Genomic DNA, 20,369 nt, shown 5'->3' with positions numbered 1-20,369 from the left:
ATTAAGGGCAGCAAATATCAGCACAGCACACCAAGAGCATCATCCTTCCCCGATGGGATCTCTCCAAGCTGGAAGCTTCTGCTGCTGCACACAAAACACTCTTTTTTAGAGACAATTCCTGTCATTCTTTTCCTCTTCAGGAAATGTTTCTTTTGCAACCACCTAGACCCATGAACACTGGGCTGTTTGCCATGGTCTAGCTTTCATTTTCTGAAGGAAAAGGACTGCTACAACACTTGCTCTCTTCATTAATACAACAACATCTGTTTCACATTAAACATAATATTAAGGATCAAAAAAAGTAATTTCAGGTTTGATGTCACTTTATCACATGAAGGCTGCATTATTAAACTATCAGTGCCCTATGGAGGAAGAAGCTGGGTGATCTGATACTGTCACAATCTTTATGCAATGGACCTGCAAGTTAGCTAAGGTTATTCTTGCAAGTTAGGCAGGTCACCACAACTGACCAATAACAACACTTCCAGATAGAAAAGATTTCATAACTGCCTGAACTTTCCTGGCCTACTTGAACCTCATCATGTGAATACTTGCAGTGTGGCAAAAGAACATAATTTCCTCTCTTCTTGTGCAATGAAAGCTTTCAAGACACCACAGAGGAACCCTCTGCCATTTCATTTACCATGACAGATTTGCATCTACTCAAAAGATGATAATCTGCAAAACCTTCTGCACACATCTTCCCTATTTAACAGTTATCTGATCAGCCACTGAATTCAAGAGTAAAATAACCTTCATATTTTGCTCATAAAGAAATGAAACACTACTAGAAACATTAGAAAAGCTGTAACAGATAAAACCCCAACAGATGGGGGTCAAGGAGGAGTTAGAGAACTTTTAGCTCATTTACTCTAGTTCTGGTGAGATAACAACACCCCTAAATTAGGAATGCCTTAAACTGTAAAAGGCTGACAAGGGTGATCCAAGGCAATGCCTCTTTGTTACCAAGCAAGATTTCATTGACAGTAATTCCAGTGCTGAGACACCTATCTTGTTTTAAATGGTAGCACCCAAAATAACCAGTCTTAAAAGGTCATGATTATTTAAAAATAGCTCACTTGCATTTTACATTAAAGTTAATTTACTAACCTTAAAAAATTAAATGCAAATGTATACAAATAATTTAAGCATCCTGTCAAAGTTCACATACACACTGCTAGAGCAACGACAACATTCAAGGTCATACGAAATCTTTCTTAACCCACTTATCACCCTGCGGATTATCCTGTTAAATACATATTGAACTAAAGCGCTTGCACTCTCTCTTTAGCAATTTCTATCCTTGTTAAAAAAAAAAAAAATCCAAGCTGTAATTTCCTATTTATCATGTGCTTTGCAGGCCATAACAAAGAAGGATACTGTACCTCTGATGCTGGTGGCTGATGCCGAGGTGGTTGTGCTGGCTGTTAAGGCTACATTGGTTGTGACTGTTGCAGTGGTAAGGGAGGGGATGACAGTAGTGGGAAGCAAAGTGTTGAAAACATCTGGTGAGTGGAAAAAAAAAACAAAAAACGAAATAAAATCATATCATGCAAACAAAGGAGAACCGTAACAGTGGTTTAATTTGTAAATACAAGCATGTTGAAAATGACCAAATTAAAACATGATTAACACAAATTATTACAGGTACAACAGAGTACCTTTAAATTCTTGACATTTATCACTCTCAATTTTTATAGTCAATCTTTGAGTACATGGAATTTAAAACTCTGTTAAAATGACCAAGTTTCCACAGAACTAGAGAGTGACAGTTTAAGTGACAAGAATCCATTTCTTCGCTGAGCCATTTTAAATGTCTCACATAGTCAAAATCATACACAGATGAAACATGCTGTGTCAGAGTGGGAGATGAAAAAAACAACATCATCATGCTAAAATAAACACACACATGTTAACGAGAAATGGCTGTATGTTAAAACACCCACTTTCAGACAGACTGAATGAAGGGAAAAAGGGGAGAAAATGCTACTAACTATAAGAGCTGCTTTTTCCGGATTGCTTTTCTTCTTCCCACACATTTGCTTAAGACACAGTTGTCTGCTAAGATCCAGAGCAGAGTACATTTCAAAATCTTTACCCTAATTATCAGGCACAGTCATCTTTCAGTCATCCTTGATGCTTAAAATTTATTGTTAGTACACATCAGTATTTTTCTAAAACAGCTTCAAACTAAAAATCAGAAATGCTAGTAAGACTATTAATAAAAAACCATGCATACAAGTCAGAAAAAATCCATATCCCTGATGACAACATCCTATAAAACCCTTCAGCTTTTGATCCAGCAAGTGCAGGTATGCCAGGATTGGGAACATGACTGCTGCAGAGGAACCAACCATGTCTGATGCAGAATGCTCCAGCAGAGAGCAGAACATAACCAGATGTACACACAGAAAACACGTTGATTGCACTGCCAAAAGCAATAAAGACCCAATAGGACTTTGCTTATAAGGTGATTGCAGGTTTTAAAGAACAAACAAACAAGATCTCTGAAGAGAACTAGAGAAAAGCACTTCCGTGAAGATATAAAAAGCATCTGACATTTTTCAGATTATTTATACCGCAGGTTTGAAAGGGAAGGACTCATTTCTCAGCAGTTGATGGTGAGTAACCCATTCCACACTGATTTCACTGAAAATATTTCTGAAGGGTGCTATTCAGTGCAGTAAAAGAGCAAAAAGCTGACCCACAATCTGTCTTCCCTTGCTGTGGAAAGAAATGCAATTGGTCCCTGAGCACCATCAATTCTGACTGAAATCAATGGAAGCTAAAGTAGCTCAGAGCTTTTCAGTATTGGGCCCTACAGAACACCCTTCAGACACAGGGTCCTTGAGCTCAGCATTGCCTAATTACTCTCTTAAGGCTTCAAAGTTGCATGCTTACCTTATTTCCATGCTGGATGACAGATTGTTTTCCAAGTTTAAAAATCTCCTTGTTAGTTAGCATCTATAAGTCACCTAAAATTTTCTGTATTACTCTAGTTCAGATAAAAAAATACCACTATGTTCTCTGGAATCTATACTCGTGGGATTTTCTACTTCTAAAGCCATCAGAAGACAGTGTAAGATCCCTGTTTCCTCTGTTTCCCTGTTTCCTCTGTTGTACACTGCTATTTAATCTAATTCTCAATATAAAATATTCTCAAGCCAGAAAAATTAGAACAGGCTTTTAAAAACCCCCACAGTTGTAGTCACATTAATCACCAGGAAAAATGATAATACTACCTGGATTGTGAGTGCCACAATAATTAAATAGAACTGAGTATAACAAGCATTACAAATAAATTAACATGTTAAAAAGATACATTTAACACGTACTGATCTAGGCAATTTCTTCTCATAAAGGGAAACTCCTTCCCTGATAAGCATCTCCTAAAAGTGAAATCAAACAGAAAAAAAAAAAAACCCAACCTACTTCATAAGGAGAGCAAAACCTTGTTTATTAGGAAAGCTTTACAAATCATTCTTGTACATAAAACTAATTAGTGTGACTCATGGTTCCATTCATTATCTTTCATAAATGTACCAATTACTTAAGACTGCAGTGACAAGTTATGGGTTTATGGCAGTGCTATCCATTCTGCAAGCACATTGTTTACCTATTTTACCAAATAATATCTTACATGAGTCACAGGTGAACTCAGAACTTGACTGCTTTCTGGTTTCTCTTCTGATAAAAGCATTTCAAACAAGATTCCTTATTTTAAATGGAAGGCTACCTAAAAAACGTTCTAGCTAACAAGAACTAGGATATGTCAGCATTTTAATAAAGATGTGTTCTCATCAGATTAAGAATAATGAAAACTTGTGCAGAAATTAGTTTCATGATGAAAGTAATAAACCGATGCCAAACATCAAAATGGCAGCCTGGCAGAAGCCACAAAGGAAAACTATCTTTTCAAAAGGGATAGAAATACAAGGAATAGCATTCAGTTTGTTTCTTTCTTTGCAGAGTGAGGTGAAATTCAATGTGCAAATGACTGCAGTCTGTCTGCCTTGTCCACAGCATTACAAGGACTTGCTCTTCAAGACCACAGCACAAGAGTGAAATCAGGAATCAGCAACCTGAGGAGCACTACATTGCCCAGCTAATGAAATCTGAGTCTGTTCTGGACACTAGAACAGTTTGGTTTGTACCAGCTCAGGTTCAAGGCTCTGCCTAGTAGAATTACTTCACTGACAACATCAGTCTGCAACAGGAATGTGCAAAGTAACCAAACAGCTCATAGCCCTCCAGACAACACTTTTTAGAATGGTTGCACCATATCTCATCCTTAAATCCTGCTTTGGACAGCCCAGATCCAGACACAGCATTCTGAAATGATCCCCATGTTGAAAAGACTTGTTGGGTGCCAGCTGAGTCTGACAGAAAGGCTCCTATCAGTTCTTCCAAGATTTATGGATTCTCATGAGAACTTTGCCTTGAAAAGGCTTTTGCATGAGAGAATACAGAATATACAGTTCAGGAAAAAAACCATATCAGAAGTGATGCACAGTGCTCCTCTGTCTCTCATCGTGCATTGCAGGTGTAAGGGGTAAATGGATTTGGAAGTTCCCAAAATCACACAGACTACAGATAAAAAAAATGATACTTAACAGCACAGGCTTCTGCTTAAACCAAATGGATCACTGTGCTTCATAGAGGGTGTGCTGGTTCATTTCACGCCAGCAAAGGGAATTACAATTTGACCTGTTTCTAGTTCAGCAGGACTTTTGGTATTTTTATTTTTTAATGCAAAGCAAACCTATCCTATATCACTAGTGAGGCACACATTGTCATCCAGAGTTCCCTGCTGGCAGCTGCTCAGAATGTGCCATCAAAGGGACTATGTAGATTTGTCCTCTTGAGCTTTCAGGAAGGATCTTAAAAGAATAAATTTGCAGATTTCTGCCCAAGAAATCTGTGGTGGAGTGAAACTTTATTCCACTTCCTTGTCTGCAACTTCTGATTCTAGCTGTACACAATGATCAGCTGAAAATGAATTTTTGTTTATGCCTCTCATGCCATTAAATACCAAGGATCATTATGACCAAGAGACCTTGCAGAGCAGAACTTTTTAATTCAAGTAGCCATACCCAAATCAGTGCACCAGATTGCCATTTCAATAATACTAAGGTATTAATCCTTAGCCTCCTGTGAAGCAGAAAATAGCTATATTTTGCAGATGGGGAACCAAAGAAGATAGAAAAGCCATGCTCAGAGATCTAGAAGTCTAGCAATAATTGTCTCCATTAATTTTGAAACCTGACTTCTAAACTGGATGTTTGCTGACAGTCAGATATTCAGTCCAAAATCCAATAATGTAATTAAGTTGGTATTAATTTCATCCCGTTGCTAGCTTGGAAATGCAAACAATTCATGGAGAACTAATTGTTTCCAAAAAAGCTGTTGGAAATAGAAAAGGAGTTGACCTTCATGCCAAGGGGCTCCCAAGGACTCCATTCCCAACTCTTTGTCACTTATGTTCTGCAGGAGATACAGGTGAGGCTTGAACTGCATATTCAATATATTCAGTTGTACAACCTCGGCTCAGAGCAGTATCGAGCCCCACCTGATCAAAATTTCCTGTTTGCCTCTCCTTCTGCCTTGAATTGATGCTGCCTTCTCCTTGCTGAGGCAGAAGACATCCATCCATTTAAGTGCAGGGAGCCTGGATAATTTACTCTCACTGCCAATTTGGCCCTAAGCATTTTTACTCTCCATTTCCAAAGAAATGAGAAATGGTTCTGTTTGGTTTAGCGGGCTTATGTGAAAGATAGATCTGACCTATTGAAAATATTTGACTTTTTTTGGTAAAAACACAACCGATATTTTGACATGACTGAGCACAAATCAGACAACAATAGCAGCAGTTGATAAAAATGTAAAGGCTTTTGTTTCAAGCCTGACAAAGGCTGACAGAAAAATTAAAGGACAGAGTGATAATGATGGATGGTCCTTGCTGTATTTTGACTGAGAATGAAAGAAATTTTAAGTGGTAAACTGAACTGAGTGATGACCTACCTGGGAAACAATCTCACTACTCTGTGAAAAATTTAATCAGTCTGTGGTATGTAGCACTAAATAATTTAGCAAGGTTTTGAATTCAAAGGGAGCTGCATTTACCTTGCTCCAAGAAAATGGGATTGAACAAAAGAATCACTCAGCTTGAACATCATGTGCCAATAGCTCCTTAGCACTTAGACTGAATGATCACGAATGCTCATGGACATGAGGTCAAGGGGTTCTTTTTACTAATTGATTCAGATTTATGAAACTCTGAAATGGCAATTATGTGCTTGACATTTTTGCTAGCAAATCAGATGTCATTAAAAATATCCAAACCCTTTTAACAAAAGCTCCATGTAGATCTATACCTTTAGTTATACCAACAAAGTCTTCTGGCGGATCAGTTCATATTGCAAGGCATTCAGCTGGGCTAAAATGGCTGGAAGCTCAGAGAGAAAATAAAATAAATTCACGTAGTCCCAGAATTGTAAGACATTTCATGGGCCTGTAGATGTTATTACACGTTAAAAGATGTGAGACATCTCATTAAAGTTTGATTAAACATAATTCAGTTGCACAGGGAGAGAAAAAACCCAAACTGCTAAGAAATCCTACAATTTTGATTCTGCTTCTCTTTTTCCTTAAATGAAGAACTGGAAAGAACAATAGTTTTATTATAGAAAGTTCTATAGTTTGCTGGCTGCCTTGTGGTTTGTTTGGGGTTTTTTCCCTATTTCAAAAGCTATAGGCTTCAGTATAAAATGAAGAAGGATGAAGTATTAAAAATTACAGCAAAAAAAGCCTGTTTCCTTCTGTTCTCAAAAAGACAAGCAATTAACTGAAATCTACACATCCCTGGCACAAATTCTGTTGTTAGAAAGTTAAGAATATAACTCAAAAGAACAAAACCCATTTCAATATTAGTACCTAGTACTGGCAGAATGGTGTTATCCCAAATGACTTAAAATGAGGGTCTGATATTACACTGTGGCACATTTTACAACACATGCTCTGACCAGAATTACTTATGACAAAATAAAAAATGTGACGAATATGAAAAAACAAGGTGTAGCAGCAAGTTATTTCTGATTATGCCATCTCATTTGACATTGAAATATGAAGAAGAAGTTGGCTGCCCTGAATTGTTTAGGAAGAACTCCTCTAGTGAATATCTCATTTATTTTGTGCACCAGAGCAACAGCAGGACTCACAAAGACCACAGGTGTGTGAAAGGCAGATTTTGCACAGGTAAAGCCAGGTCAGGCTCGGGACAGAAGTGAGAGCTGCCAGAAAACAAGCAGCTGTGGATCTCAGGCAGCTGGCAAGGAGGAAGCAATGGGATGGAAGTGCCTCAGAGTGGTAGGAAGTGTGGCAAGGGAGGATATATTCTCAGGGCTGAGAGCAGTGACTGGATTTGACTTCTGTCTTCCCTCAAGATGCATCTGCCCAGATCCAGGTCAGCTCCTGGCTCTTGGCCAGCCCTGGGCCAGGCAGACAGGAGGGATATTTAGGGTATTTCAGTAAAACCCAGCTCTGCCACCTGCCATGGGGACCCTAACAAGCAGAAAATGCCAAGTGGAGGCAGAGCACACACTTCCCTTTGCACAGATCAGAATCTGAGATGTAGCGGACACTGGGATTAAGTGCTTTATAAAGCTCATGGGGACTGGCCAAAAATTCAGAGTAGCAGTTAACACAAAAAGGAAAGGGCTTTTTTTTCTTTTTCTTTTTTTTTTTTTTTTTTAATGGATATTAAAACATGACCTTCCTGCACAGCACCAGACATTGTCACAAATATGTTTTTGTCACCTGGAGACTGGGGCAGTCTGCTGCACACACACTGGTGGAGCTGCACAGAGGGAGCCCAGGAAACCTGAATCCAGCATTTCACGGGAAAGCATCTCACATGAACATTTGAGAATTGAAAGCACTGGTGGCTCGTGGCTTTCACAATGTCAGGTGTGACCTTCCAAGCCCTCAGTGCTTACTTTAGGGATGGTTTTGCTCCCCGCAGCACTCCACTGAATCTGCTATCAGCAAAAGCACTCTGGCTGCAGCTCCCTTGGAACAGAGAGAGGAGTTTGCAATGAAGGCCTGGAGATGCTGGAACACGCTCCCATCTCGCCCTCAGCCACACTCATTGTTTGTCACCAGCCCAGCCATTTAAAAGCTCCCTGTCCCTGCTCTCAGTGGAGCAGAAGAATAAAAGGTGGCATAACGCACAATCTCACAATACCTTTACCTATTGCTGCTCAGTTTTTGGGGCAAAGATTGTATTATCTGCAACATTTGGGCTGTAGAGAGAGAATAGGCTGCAATGCCTTATCGCTTAATTTCTATTTGTGCTAAAACCAGGTGATACACACAGAACATAAAAGGACAAATTTGGCAAAATGATAACTTAACTAGGTGATTAGATATTGAAAATTAAGGTAGTGCAAGCAAAATTGAAATTCTCAAGTAGGCAAGTTCTTTAATGCTGAAGAATCTGTTTTCAAGCCCTCTAAGTTTTACTTTATAAATGGTTATTAGCGCAAGATTTACCTCTAAGGACAAACCACACCAAGTACTCAACAGAAAGATTAATCTTTGCTGTTCTGGTGTTTTACAAATATAATACATACTGCAAATTACTCCAGAAGTACTGTAAGACGTAATTTTTTCCTCATACTTAGCATAAGTTTTGCTAGCACTTAAAAAAGTTCTTTCCAATTCAATAGCAGTAATAATAACAGAACCTGTTATTTTAAAGGAGTCTGTCTTGTAGAAAAACCTCATCCAGCTCATTAAAGTAGCTACTAATACTGCACTGAAGCTTCTGCAACTTGCCTGAAAGAAATGAAGTAAAATTTGCAGAGCATGGAACAGACTAAGAAAAAGAAGTTTTGTACTTCAACATTTTAAATGAAAATGTAAACTTTTAGAGTGTTGTTTGAGACTGCAGCATCAAATTAAGATGCTTTACTTACAAAAAGGCATCTCTGTGTATATCTTGATTTTGTACACACCTCTACATTAATAAATACAGACACAGTAAAGAATGGATCTCTGCCTTGAGGATCTGTAAGACCATTATTTGGGCAGTACAGACCAAACTTTAGGAAAAAAGAGATAGCATTATTTCCATTTCACAGCTGGGGAAACAAACACAGAAGAATTAAGTGGAATGTCTACTATTTTACAGACTTCTGAGCCTGACAGGGGAGTTCAGAACAGATCTCCTGAGGCTCATTTTAATCCTCTGCTAAAAAAAAAAAAAAACCAAACCAAAAAAACCAACAAAAAAAACCCCAAAAAATGAAAACCACAAAAGAAAACAAAACCTCTCAAAATTGCATTTAAAAAAGCAGTTATCCTTATACCTGCAGTGCCAATTTCACTGCATTCAGGACAAAATGTTGCCACAAAAGCCACCAAACATCTTGTATGAATAAAGCCAGCACAATTTTCCCCAGAAGCACACCATTCTATCACTATTAATATGGTGTTCTAGGCCCATTGCCACTGCTTAAAAATCACATTAAGGCTGTGATGTTCATTTTTATTCTTTTTAAGTAAGCAGACAAGCCATATTTCCTTGTTTTTCCAAGCCATAAAATAGGAGTATTCAAAATTAAATGAAATAAAGTACCGGCAGCTGGCCCTTGAAAACCTATAAGGAAAAGCCAGTGCACAATACAAATTCAGACACCAGCAGCCTTGAACAAAGATGACAGCTTTCTCAGAATGACACTTGACTCCTGCTCACACAAAAAAATTATTTCAAAAGGCTTAGCCAGAATTGCACTGAGAAGAAGGTAAAGAGAATTTTCCAAAATTTCGTTATTATGGGGACATGTGCTGAAACCAAATGGAGGTAAACAGATTGCTGATCTCTATTTTATTACAGTTGCTTCTTTCATTTCCCAGAGAAATCCAGGGCAAATCATTGAAGTTGCTTAAACAACTCCAAACTTACTGCAATAATTCTAAGGTTAGTAAAGAGAGATAACAGGGACTGCCATTTATTTTAAATAAGTTTATTTCAAAATAAAATCAAAGGGTCCAACACTCAGCTGAAAAGCTTTATCACAGTGGGGTTGCTGTATCTTATTGAAAATCACTTTGGGAGAGTGAATGACACTTTGCAACCTAAAACATAGATGTCTGCACTTCATTGCACTGTCTTTGACTAACACACTTAATTCTCTCATTCCTATCACCTGCAAAAATAAGGCCCTACCTTTCTAGCTGTCAATCTCTTATGTTTCGTTTTATGGGGTTTTTTTGTGGTTTTGTTTTGGTTTTGGTTGGGTTTTTTTTGTTTGTTTTTGGGAGTTTGTTTTTTGTTTTTTTCCCAAAAGAGTTCTATACATGTAGATGAATTCCTGCCATGACTCTTTGGCTTTGTGTAACACCTAACTATGAATGGTGGAATACATGCAATACTGTCAAGTATTAGAAAGATGTTAGAAACATTAATGGTTTGAGATGAGCTCATTATCTACTTCTCTCTGAGGCTCATCTTCACATGTAACCAGAGATCTCAGATACCAAAGTTCTCAAAGCTGTCTAAGAAAGATGCATATTTCTTGCAGAAGGTTTCTGTGTCTCTCTCAGCCTCCAAGGCATTTCTATCCATCTCCAAGAGGGTTCAAATCTCAGCTGGAACAAAGCACAGTTCTGGTGTATCACCTGGCATGACCAATTGTCATTTTTTTGCAGTATCACTTAGATAATGTTCTATTTTCTTCCCAGTGAAACACTGAGGAACCTTTTCTCAAAAGAAAGGTAAGCTGTGGAAGCACCATGTGAGAAAAGACAGAGACAGGATACCCTTATCTCCATTCCACCACCTCATGGTGTAGGAAAGGCTCCAATTTGGAAAAATCACTAAATCACTTTAATATTGTCTTTATGGTTTGAGTTTCCTGAATAATAAATTATCTAGATGGAAACAGAAGATCAGCAGCAACTGTTACATTATAACTTTATCATCAGTCTCAAGTGAAATTATTGAGCTGATATTTTCTTCATGAAGACTGCATATGATGTTCATAGACATGGTAATTTTACAAGCTGGCATCTCAAAAAAAAAGGCTCAGTTGAGGTAAAGTTCAGGAAATTTGGGGGTAGAAGACATAGCAAAAGGTGAAAAATTAGAGAGCAAGCTTTGCTACTACAGCAATTCAGTGATAACAAACTCAACAGCCTGATCTAGAAATACACAGCACTGAAGGTCAGTTAAAACAAAAAAGTGTTTTCCAAAAAAACAAGACTGATATATTTGGTATCCACACAACCTTTTCCTTTTCAGAAATCCCATAAGAAGTATGACATTGGCCAATAATATGTGCACAAAGAAAATTAAATGTTGTCAAGAGTTGTGTGCTATTAAAGACATTATCCAAAACCACAGGTTTTAGAGCTCAGAAAACATCTATTCAAATAGGAAGGAGCTATACATATTAGAATATATTGTTAAAGGTTATTTTGATTTACTGTTATTGTTATACTGTTAAAGGGCTTGGGGAGAGATTTCCTGCTGCTGAAATATTCTGATTTTAATTATTTCAATGAGTACTCCAGTAAGAAATTAAAAAGTAATGAAAAATTCTTTTGTATGTTATGTAAGAAAATCACTTCATTTAAAAAGTTTTGTTTCATGAAGAAACTGTACTTTAATGCACAAATGTAGAAGTGTCAAACGCATTCCCCAAAAGTGTTCGTGTGGTTTGGAATGTTATTTTCTTGACCTTTCCAAAATACTTTTAAGCTTATCTGGAAAAAAAATTTGTATCTTATTTTTCTAAAGTCACCATAAATGAAGACAGATCAATCCACACAGCTCAGCTGTACACCCCACTATTCGAGTATTTATCAACAAAAAGCAATTTCAAAGTAGCTGCCTTGAGAGTGTTCAGGGATAATAGCTGGACAATTCATCCATAAAATTAAGCCAACAACTCCACCATAAGTTTCTTGACAGACTTCTCACACCTGAAAATGTCAACTAAACACTTTTCTTCTTCAGCCCAGTAATAAAAGCTCTGTTACACAATGATTTCTTGACTCATCTGACTCCAGGGAATTTATCTGCATTGTGCTTTAAGGTCTGGACAACCTCTTCTAGGGCAACCAAGAGTCTTCTGGAGAAGTCAGCTTTAATATTATGATAATGATTAAATCCCTTAATGTCATTTTAGAACATTGATGTAAAATTGGAGTATTTCAAGACAATTTGAAGGGCTATGCTTTGAAGAAGATAGCCTGGGGGCAAGGAAGGCTTTTGAGACCAAGAAAGTATTCATGAGCAGGCTTTTATTTATTTATTTTCCAACTGAAAACTCAGGTTCCTTTTTCTGAGAGTTACCTTCTGTACTTTTTAATCTATTTTTACTTATAAATTGGGAATAGAAGAAACTTTTCACCTCTGTTTTAAGGACTCAAAACTGAGACTTTTAATTCAAACAAAGATACAAAAAAAAGAAAAATCTCAAAACCAAAAGGCACAGGTAGTCACACACACTGAATTGCTAATTAAGTCCTAAGAAATCTGAATCTCATATCCTTGATATGCCTTGATTGCTGTAAGGACAATGTTGGGGTTTTTCTATCAAAACCAACCACTATTTTAGCTATAAATGTTATTATTGTTACATCACACCACAGCTCTGCTCAATGCCCTTTTTGCAAAGCCCAAGCTTTGTTCACGATAAAGGCTGGATTTTCCCACAAGCAAAACAAGTTTTTTCTCTGAGCTGTGTGTGTGTAAATGAGACATTTCAACACAGAAAATTTTAAAGGAGCAAACTTTAGAAATTGTCCAGTTACTTCAACTTGTAGGATCTTAACTCATCGTCTTACTGATGAGTGTGCTGCTCCACAAGGATGCTGCTTCCTTTCCTTCCCAGAATTTTTAGGTGGTTTTTGTTATATATTTATGAAGATAAAAGGCCCAAAAACACTGCACAAGATTTACCAGAGATCTCTAGTGAAAACATTTGCAAACTGAAAGATCTATTGCCCATTCACTAAGCTTTGTTTTGAAAGAAAGCAGAAAATATCCTCACATCAGTGTTCTTTCCATTTACTGCTCTACTCAGTTTCTACTTTTGTAAAGACATATGTGCAAGTGATTTAGAGAAATAAAGGAAAGAGAGGGGCCCTGATGAGAACATCACAACATAAATTAAATGCAATAAAAATCTGATTGTGGGCAAATAAAAGGACAAAGACAAAAGAATCTAGACCAGACAGAGGTAGATGAGTTGGTTCAATTTCATGTGTTTTGGATTCCACAGAGTTTCCACTAAAAAGAAAAAAACAAATATATAGATATACCAGTGGAATAATTGTTAGGCACAGAAGGTGAACCTCTGTAAATATATTTAGAGGTAGGATTTAATAAACTAAAGTGTCTGGTGCAAATTTCACGAAGTGTTGTTCGAGACATGGAGTACAGTCAATCACAGAGACTTAGAACCAGACCAAAAAATGAAGAAAAAAGATGGAAAAAAAATAAGACCATGAAATAAGGAGAATGGATACAAGGGACAAGATTGCAGGAAATGCAGAGTTTAAGATCATAATTAATGAGAAATTGAGACCAATGTGGAAATACTTGAGAATCTGTTGAAGGGAAGCAGCACAAATATAATTTTGAATACAAACTTCCAGCACAGACAGCAAAAGAGGTCAAAAAGCTTGTGAGTTTTGAAAGTGAAGAGATCAAGCATCTAGGCTTAAACAAACAAAAGAGAATACTTTCCCCTCAAAGCACACAACTAAATTCAGGATCTTGTTGCCACAGGTTACTGTGGAAGCTAAAATGACAAATGTTTTGAAATGGGACTGGACAAGCAGGTGGAATATAGATAATGTTATAATGAGGAAAGGTGCAGTGGAACCTCTGGTCTCACACATTACAGAAGATCTATTTGAAAGCATATTTCAAAATACTACTGCGGATGTAACTCAGTCTTTCAGTTGCTTTTATTTGCAAAAAAACAGCTTGCCCAAGGAAAAAAAAATACAAAATTGAGAGGCTGAAGACAAAGGAATATGTTATGGGACATTTTATTCGCTGGAGATCCTAAGTAACTGGCTCAAATGCTTTCCACTGTAGTTATAATTTGGGCAGTAAGAACTGCCTTGACCATCCACAGCTGCTGATTCATGTTCATTTCCATGCTGCTCTCCTAGATAATTGCTACACAACACATTACAGCTCTGAATATTTCAATTAATTTAATGCCTGGCTGTAGATTGGCACATCAGGATATCCCACTGAGGCTCTCTATTTCAAATAGGGCAGCAAATTATCAACTGCTGCTGTTCCCACCAAGGTTTCTCAACGACATGGACTTGTGTCACTCACCCCAAGGCGGTGTTGAGCTGAGCCTGGCAGGGACACCCAGAGGTGACAAACTACTCCTGCAAACACAGCAGCTGTGTCTTCAGGTTGATTGTGATGGAACACCTCCACCCTCAACTCCAGCTAAATCACTGCAGTTATTACTGAAGCCTGGCAAGCAGAGTCCATGTTTTTGGGTTGAGCAACACGAGTTTGACAGTTTGCTCTGTTTGCTGATGATTAATGACTAGTATTTGGACAAAGGTAAACAAAAATTCTTAATAAATTGGAAGAGAGTGAAAATTGCCTGGGGCCCATTACCAAAGAAAGGGTGTAATATATCTAGCCAGAATGTGCACTTCTAAAGCACTAAGCTTGCCAATTAGAATACAGAAATGACAACAGCTACAGGCATTAAAGCCTGAGCCTTTGTTACTGCATGAAACAAATGTTTGAGCAAACTACATGTCTCGCCTTTGTACTTCTGCCTATAAACCCTGACTTTGTACCCACCTTGCTGCTTCACAGAGTACTTTTTGACATTTATTATTAACAATAAATGTTAAGAAAAATGAAATTAGCAGTCACATTGATTCAGCAAAGCAGCATGAGCATATTTAATAGCCCAAGCCTTTAACCTTATTCAAATAGATTCAATTTCTCTGAAGTCTAGTTTCTTTAATTATACAAAAAAAATCTAAAGATAATTTTAATGTTATCAGATACTAATTGTATTGGACAGATTGCCATTCATCTGCTTACATCAATATTTATTTCCACTGCAATCACTGAACAGAAAAACAGTATCACCTCATCATCACTCACAGTGGAACAAATACTACTCTTCTGTATAATTCTGCATTTATGTTGGTCCAGTTAAAGGCATGAGACACTCTTTGTTTGTATAATTAATATAAATAGTTTGCTTACCCTTAATCTCTAATTATAATAAACTATATTTTCCATTTTTAGGCAATCTTCTCTCTGCACCAAAGCTGTCTAAATCTTCCCTGTGTTAGGAAGATAACTCAAAAAGTTGGGAGAATTAGCAGATTGAATATCACTGCGGGGGGATTTCACAGAGGGGCGGGGGAAAGAAGATAAACCAGATGAAGATTTTACACCATTAACAAACAGAAAGAGATAAAAATCTGTTGAAGTGAAGAAAGAAAGGAATAAAAAGCATACAAATCACAGCACACATAAGAAAAAGAAAGCTGTGAATCATGCTGCACTTCCCTGCCTCTGCAGAGGATTCCTTCCATCGATGTCCCCTCTTTGCTCACACAAGCTCATGAGGAAAATCTGGCATGTACCTTGTCTTAGAAACCTGACATTCAAGGTAAGAAGTCATGATAAATGAGCTCTAACAAAGGAGTAGGACAAAGAATTACATCAACACATTCAGCACAGGGGAAGGGATGTGGAGAAATCAAAGGATGCCCCCAGATATATTTAGGAAGATAAAAAAATATATCCTTTATTAAATAGAAGGATGCATCTCAGAAAATGATAAAAAGTAGGTTTTCTAGCCCCCAGAGAGAGAGAAAAAATATTGTATAATTTTAGGAGGATTATGTTTCACTAGAGACATTCATGAATGTAATGAGCTAAAGAAGGGGTAAGGCTGCTTAAATTTATCTGTACAACTGATTGTGCTACACTTGATAAAATAATTGTGTCAGTCTCCTCTGTACTTAGAATAAACCTAATGACTCTGAACCCCAGTAAGTTGCTAAGTACTAAACATCATCTCATGCTCTGTCACATAACTCTCATTGTTTCAGAAACCTCAGAAGCACCTGACATTTACCTTCTCTAGCTCCAACGCTGGGATTGCAGAAATGCAATTAGGAAAACTCAGGTACTCATAACAGAAAAGGTCAGCAATGAGCAAGCTAAACCTGATAACATGCCTAATGTGCTGCCAAACATAACAGAATGCCTCCCTGATAATGAATGGTGTTACAGACTGCCAGGAAGTTGAAGCAAGATAATCAGATCAACAGGGGACATGCCACTGTGCAGAAGTGGAACTGGTGAAATATTCTTTGATAGATCTCTATTGCAGAGTCACCACTGATGGAAAAAGTCTCCCATAATTATAAAGGGCCATATTTTCAGAAATAATCACATAAATAAATTGGGCAGGAAACACAAATGACAGAAGTTTTCACATATGGTAAGTGCAGAAGCTGTTACCTCATCAAAGGCAGAGCACTTTGTGCCTGCAGCCAACAACCAACACCTCACCGCCTCTGGGATGCAAAAGACAGTTTTTCCTTTTCCTCTTCTTGTAGCAGCCAATGTAAGTAGAGGTTAGAGGGTTTAGTTTTTCTGGTTGTCTTGAACACAGGAATACTCACGCAGCAGCACAGATTCTGTGTTCCTCATGCAAAGATTTCCTCCTTACTTGTGTCACTAATCCTACATAAACTAATGGCGAACTTCAAGAAAAATGAAAAGTAATCTAAGTGTTTCTTTTGATAAATGACATTTCATCAACAGTGCCAATAAATACCTCATTACTGAAAGCAGCACTTACTAGAAGTTTTATGCCAAACACCTAGAGGCAGGTTAAACCTGTAGTGAAAAATGTTTCTGATGCCTTCCAACTGCCAAGGAAATGTATATTTGCTGTAGCCGAGTTAATCATGAGCAAATAAAATCTACATAATTGTCATGTCTATTTAAAGACTATAATTTGCAATAGATTTTTTCATTTTGTTGTGTCATAGTTATAAGAAATTGCATTAAAAAAAAAGAGGAAAAAATATCATCACAAACTAGAGTGGAACTTCTGCCTCTATATTCTCTTATATTAAAATTCAAATTACAGAAATAATAACCTTCCAGGATTTATCACATACATATCTTTGATAACAGAACATCATGCTTTGAGATGGCTAGATCCAAATTACAAGGCTTTATTAAAGGCAAATGCTAATTTTATATTATAGTTTCCCCTATAGCTGAGTTATGTCAATCTATTTCATGATCAATGTAGAAGGCAGCTTTTCTTTTCACTTGACACATATTGTTGCCTAATTTATTAGGGGGGGAGAAAGAAAATCAACCATAATTTAATGTGAACATTCCAACTTTTCCATTCCATTAGAAGTAGTATAATAGTAGGACATGACACAGTTTTGAGGTCTGACTGCAATGACAAGCCAGGTGATATCAGCTAACTTGTATGAGCTGAATTTCCTCAGCAGCAGGCTATAACTTGTGTGAATAATCTGATGTCCTGTCTTTGGTGGTCTATCAAAAGCTAAGCAGAAAACCTCAAGCACACATCTGTCTGATATTTGTCTTCATATTTCCTTTTGTAACCAGCTTTATCTTAACAGCTGGGCTTCAGGCAAGTATTTATAAAACAGTACTTAAATCCTACAAAACATTTTTACAGGTGTTTACTCAGCAAAAAGTTCACAGCATAAGTGAATATATTTTGTTCTAACTGTAAGAAGAGAGGTATGGCAATAAAAGAAAGACAAAACACTCCCCCCACAGCTAGATGACAGCATCAATAAAAGTGCAATATACTTCCAACTTTTTCTTGCTATTCTTTCCATAATGACCATAAGCAAGTGATTGTATCAGCTGGAAAAGTTATATTTGCATAAATGCACTAAGGAGAGCACACTCACCATGTACTATCAGGACATATTCTGTGCTGTTTCGGCCAATGGGATTTTTTGCTTCACATCGGTATGTGCCATTGTCTGTTTTGTTTAGGAAGCTGATGCTTAGAACCCTGCCATTGACAACCATTCTCTCTGGGTCTGGTAGTTCTCCACCATCCTTTGTCCACAGGACTGGCTCTGGCCTGTTGGATCCAAAGCAATGCATTTATTTTAGACACATGAAACACGGATATGCAACACGTACATCAGAGACAGCAGCATCAGAACATCATGAATAGTCACCTACCATCAAAGAATATACAATCATTATTTGAATTACTGCATCTAATGAACTGTCACTGCTACAGCCTTACCATCCTGGATGTGAAGTGCTAAAGAAAGTGAAAGAAAAAGCAGAGAAATAAGAAAGAAGGGAAATAAAGAAAAGAGAACGGTACTGCAACAGGCCAAGATCTTTCCTTAATGAAAAGATAGCTCTTGTGAGGTTTCAGGGCCCACAGATGCCTGGCAAGCTAAGTGCACACAGGATCAGGTAGGTGTAACTGGTTTGTAAATGCATTCTCAAATTCCCTAGGCCATTCAGATTTATGAGTGCACTTGCACGCACGGAATATTTTTCCTGAAGCAGGCATATCAGTCTCAAAGTAGCATGCGTTACACAATCTAAACTTGTTTCTGTTGCTGCATTGTGTCACAGCCCATCCCTTTCCCCACCCTTTCTGCATCCTCCCCGTAAATAATTCCTTGTTACACATGCTATCACAAGCAGTGTAAGATTTGACTTGAAATCCTGGATATTCTTCTCTCGGGAAGCTTTTTCTCTCGAGCCTGATGCACTCACACCAAACAGGCCAAAGGCAATGCCCTGGCAGGGATAACCTCTAGGCACCACAGGGAAGGGAGCTGGCCATCCTGCAGCTTCACAGACACCTTTCCACTGGCAAGTGATACCTAATTCCTTCATAAAGCCTCTCAAGAAGCTCCATGAGATCTGCCTAGCAGACAGCAGGATGTATTTATTACTGGCATGCAGCCTTTGCTTACGTCTAACAAGATATACTTTCAAATTTATGTGAGGGAAATCACCAGGAAGACAAGTCTGTAACTGGGAATGAAAGGTTGGTTTACTGAATCTTGTCTGTGTCACAGACAGAGCATCTCAGGCCCTTTTGCCCCAGTCACTTAAGCAGGATATTCACAGCCTGAGGATTCAATGCTAACTTGCTAGAAGCTGGGAGCTTTGTGCAGTACATCCCACATATCAATCTTGATCAAAATATGCAGTTGTATGACTAAGAAATAAACCAAAGTATAATATGCTGTTACAAAACTAGCAGCTGCCAAATTAGTCACCAGTCTTACTCAAGAAACACTTAATTTCACTAATATGAAGCAGGTGTTTGTTTAAAGCCTATTAGATATAATAAGTGCTAAGAAAAGGAATCAAACCTCAATACTTAAGGAGAAACCTTTAGCCAAAATGTGGTCTCACAAAGAGAAAAACAGTCCTAATGGCTGTAATGACATGCTTTTCTTTTGAGTTAGGCAAGACATATAAACAAAGGGATTTTTTCTGAAATGCACTTACTTCTATAAAATTAATATTAATTTTGAAAGAAAAATATTATAACTTACATTTATTTTGAAATATAAATTTATATACATTTTAGTAACATTTGGATGACACCCTGCTAAAATATTGTTGAACTTAAGACTGACTATTCTCTCAAGTTTTGATATTTTTCAGAAAACCATCTACTCAGAGAATAAAAGGAAGGGTTAAGAACTGATGGTGAAATAGGCCTCATTTATGTCTTGCCATTAATATATCTTAACACTCCTCCTAAGTGCCCCTTCATGAACTGATATCTAAATACCTATGATATCCAACGTACACACTTCCCTCCTGCTCAGTGCAAGCAGGGAATCCAGATGTCCGTGCTGGTGCAGAAACATTGCCCAGCAGAGTTCACAGCATTAAGGTGTGATTTGCTGTGATATGTTAAGGTGGATTTGTTCAATTTTCCAGCCAACTCTGCGTTGTTTCCCATTTACCAGCTTACTGTGGATCTGTAATCCCAGGAGCAGAGACTCTGAAACACTTCTGGTACAATGTGCACCATTACCTGCATGAATGGCGTGTTAAAGCAACTTCTGTGCAGCGGTAATTTATGGAACTTAGGTTTTAAATTGAAACTAGATGGCATATCCTAGGGGAAAACCTATAGGATAACAAATAAGTATGAAACGGAGCTGTAGATATAAATTATTCAGGGAGCTTTGTCACATTGTAATACACCAACTCCAGTCTTACACAGAGCACTTAGCTGCGGCTGCAAAACGATATGCGGCAGAAAAGCCACGGCTTAGGGAGAGAC

The 20,369-nt window shown here is 37.7% G+C and overlaps 1 protein-coding gene across 3 annotated transcripts in view; it reads right to left on the bottom strand.

Annotated features, from left to right (window-relative positions):
- The window catches only part of CADM2 (cell adhesion molecule 2), a 558,998-nt gene that overhangs the window by 45,282 nt on the left and 493,347 nt on the right, over positions 1 to 20,369 (bottom strand). For all 3 annotated transcript variants that reach the window (XM_085075225.1, XM_085075236.1, XM_085075245.1), the window contains 2 exons: positions 17,995 to 18,173; positions 1,386 to 1,505 (listed from right to left, as the gene is read on the bottom strand). In XM_085075225.1, the coding sequence (XP_084931351.1) occupies positions 1,386 to 1,505; positions 17,995 to 18,173 (299 nt within the window). The remainder of the gene's footprint in view (positions 1 to 1,385; positions 1,506 to 17,994; positions 18,174 to 20,369) is intronic.

This window comes from Lichenostomus cassidix, chromosome 1 (genome assembly GCF_008360975.1).
Source record: "Lichenostomus cassidix isolate B80296 chromosome 1, HeHo_3.0, whole genome shotgun sequence".
Taxonomy (NCBI): domain Eukaryota; kingdom Metazoa; phylum Chordata; class Aves; order Passeriformes; family Meliphagidae; genus Lichenostomus; species Lichenostomus cassidix.
This window is presented reverse-complemented; position numbering and strand designations above follow the sequence as displayed.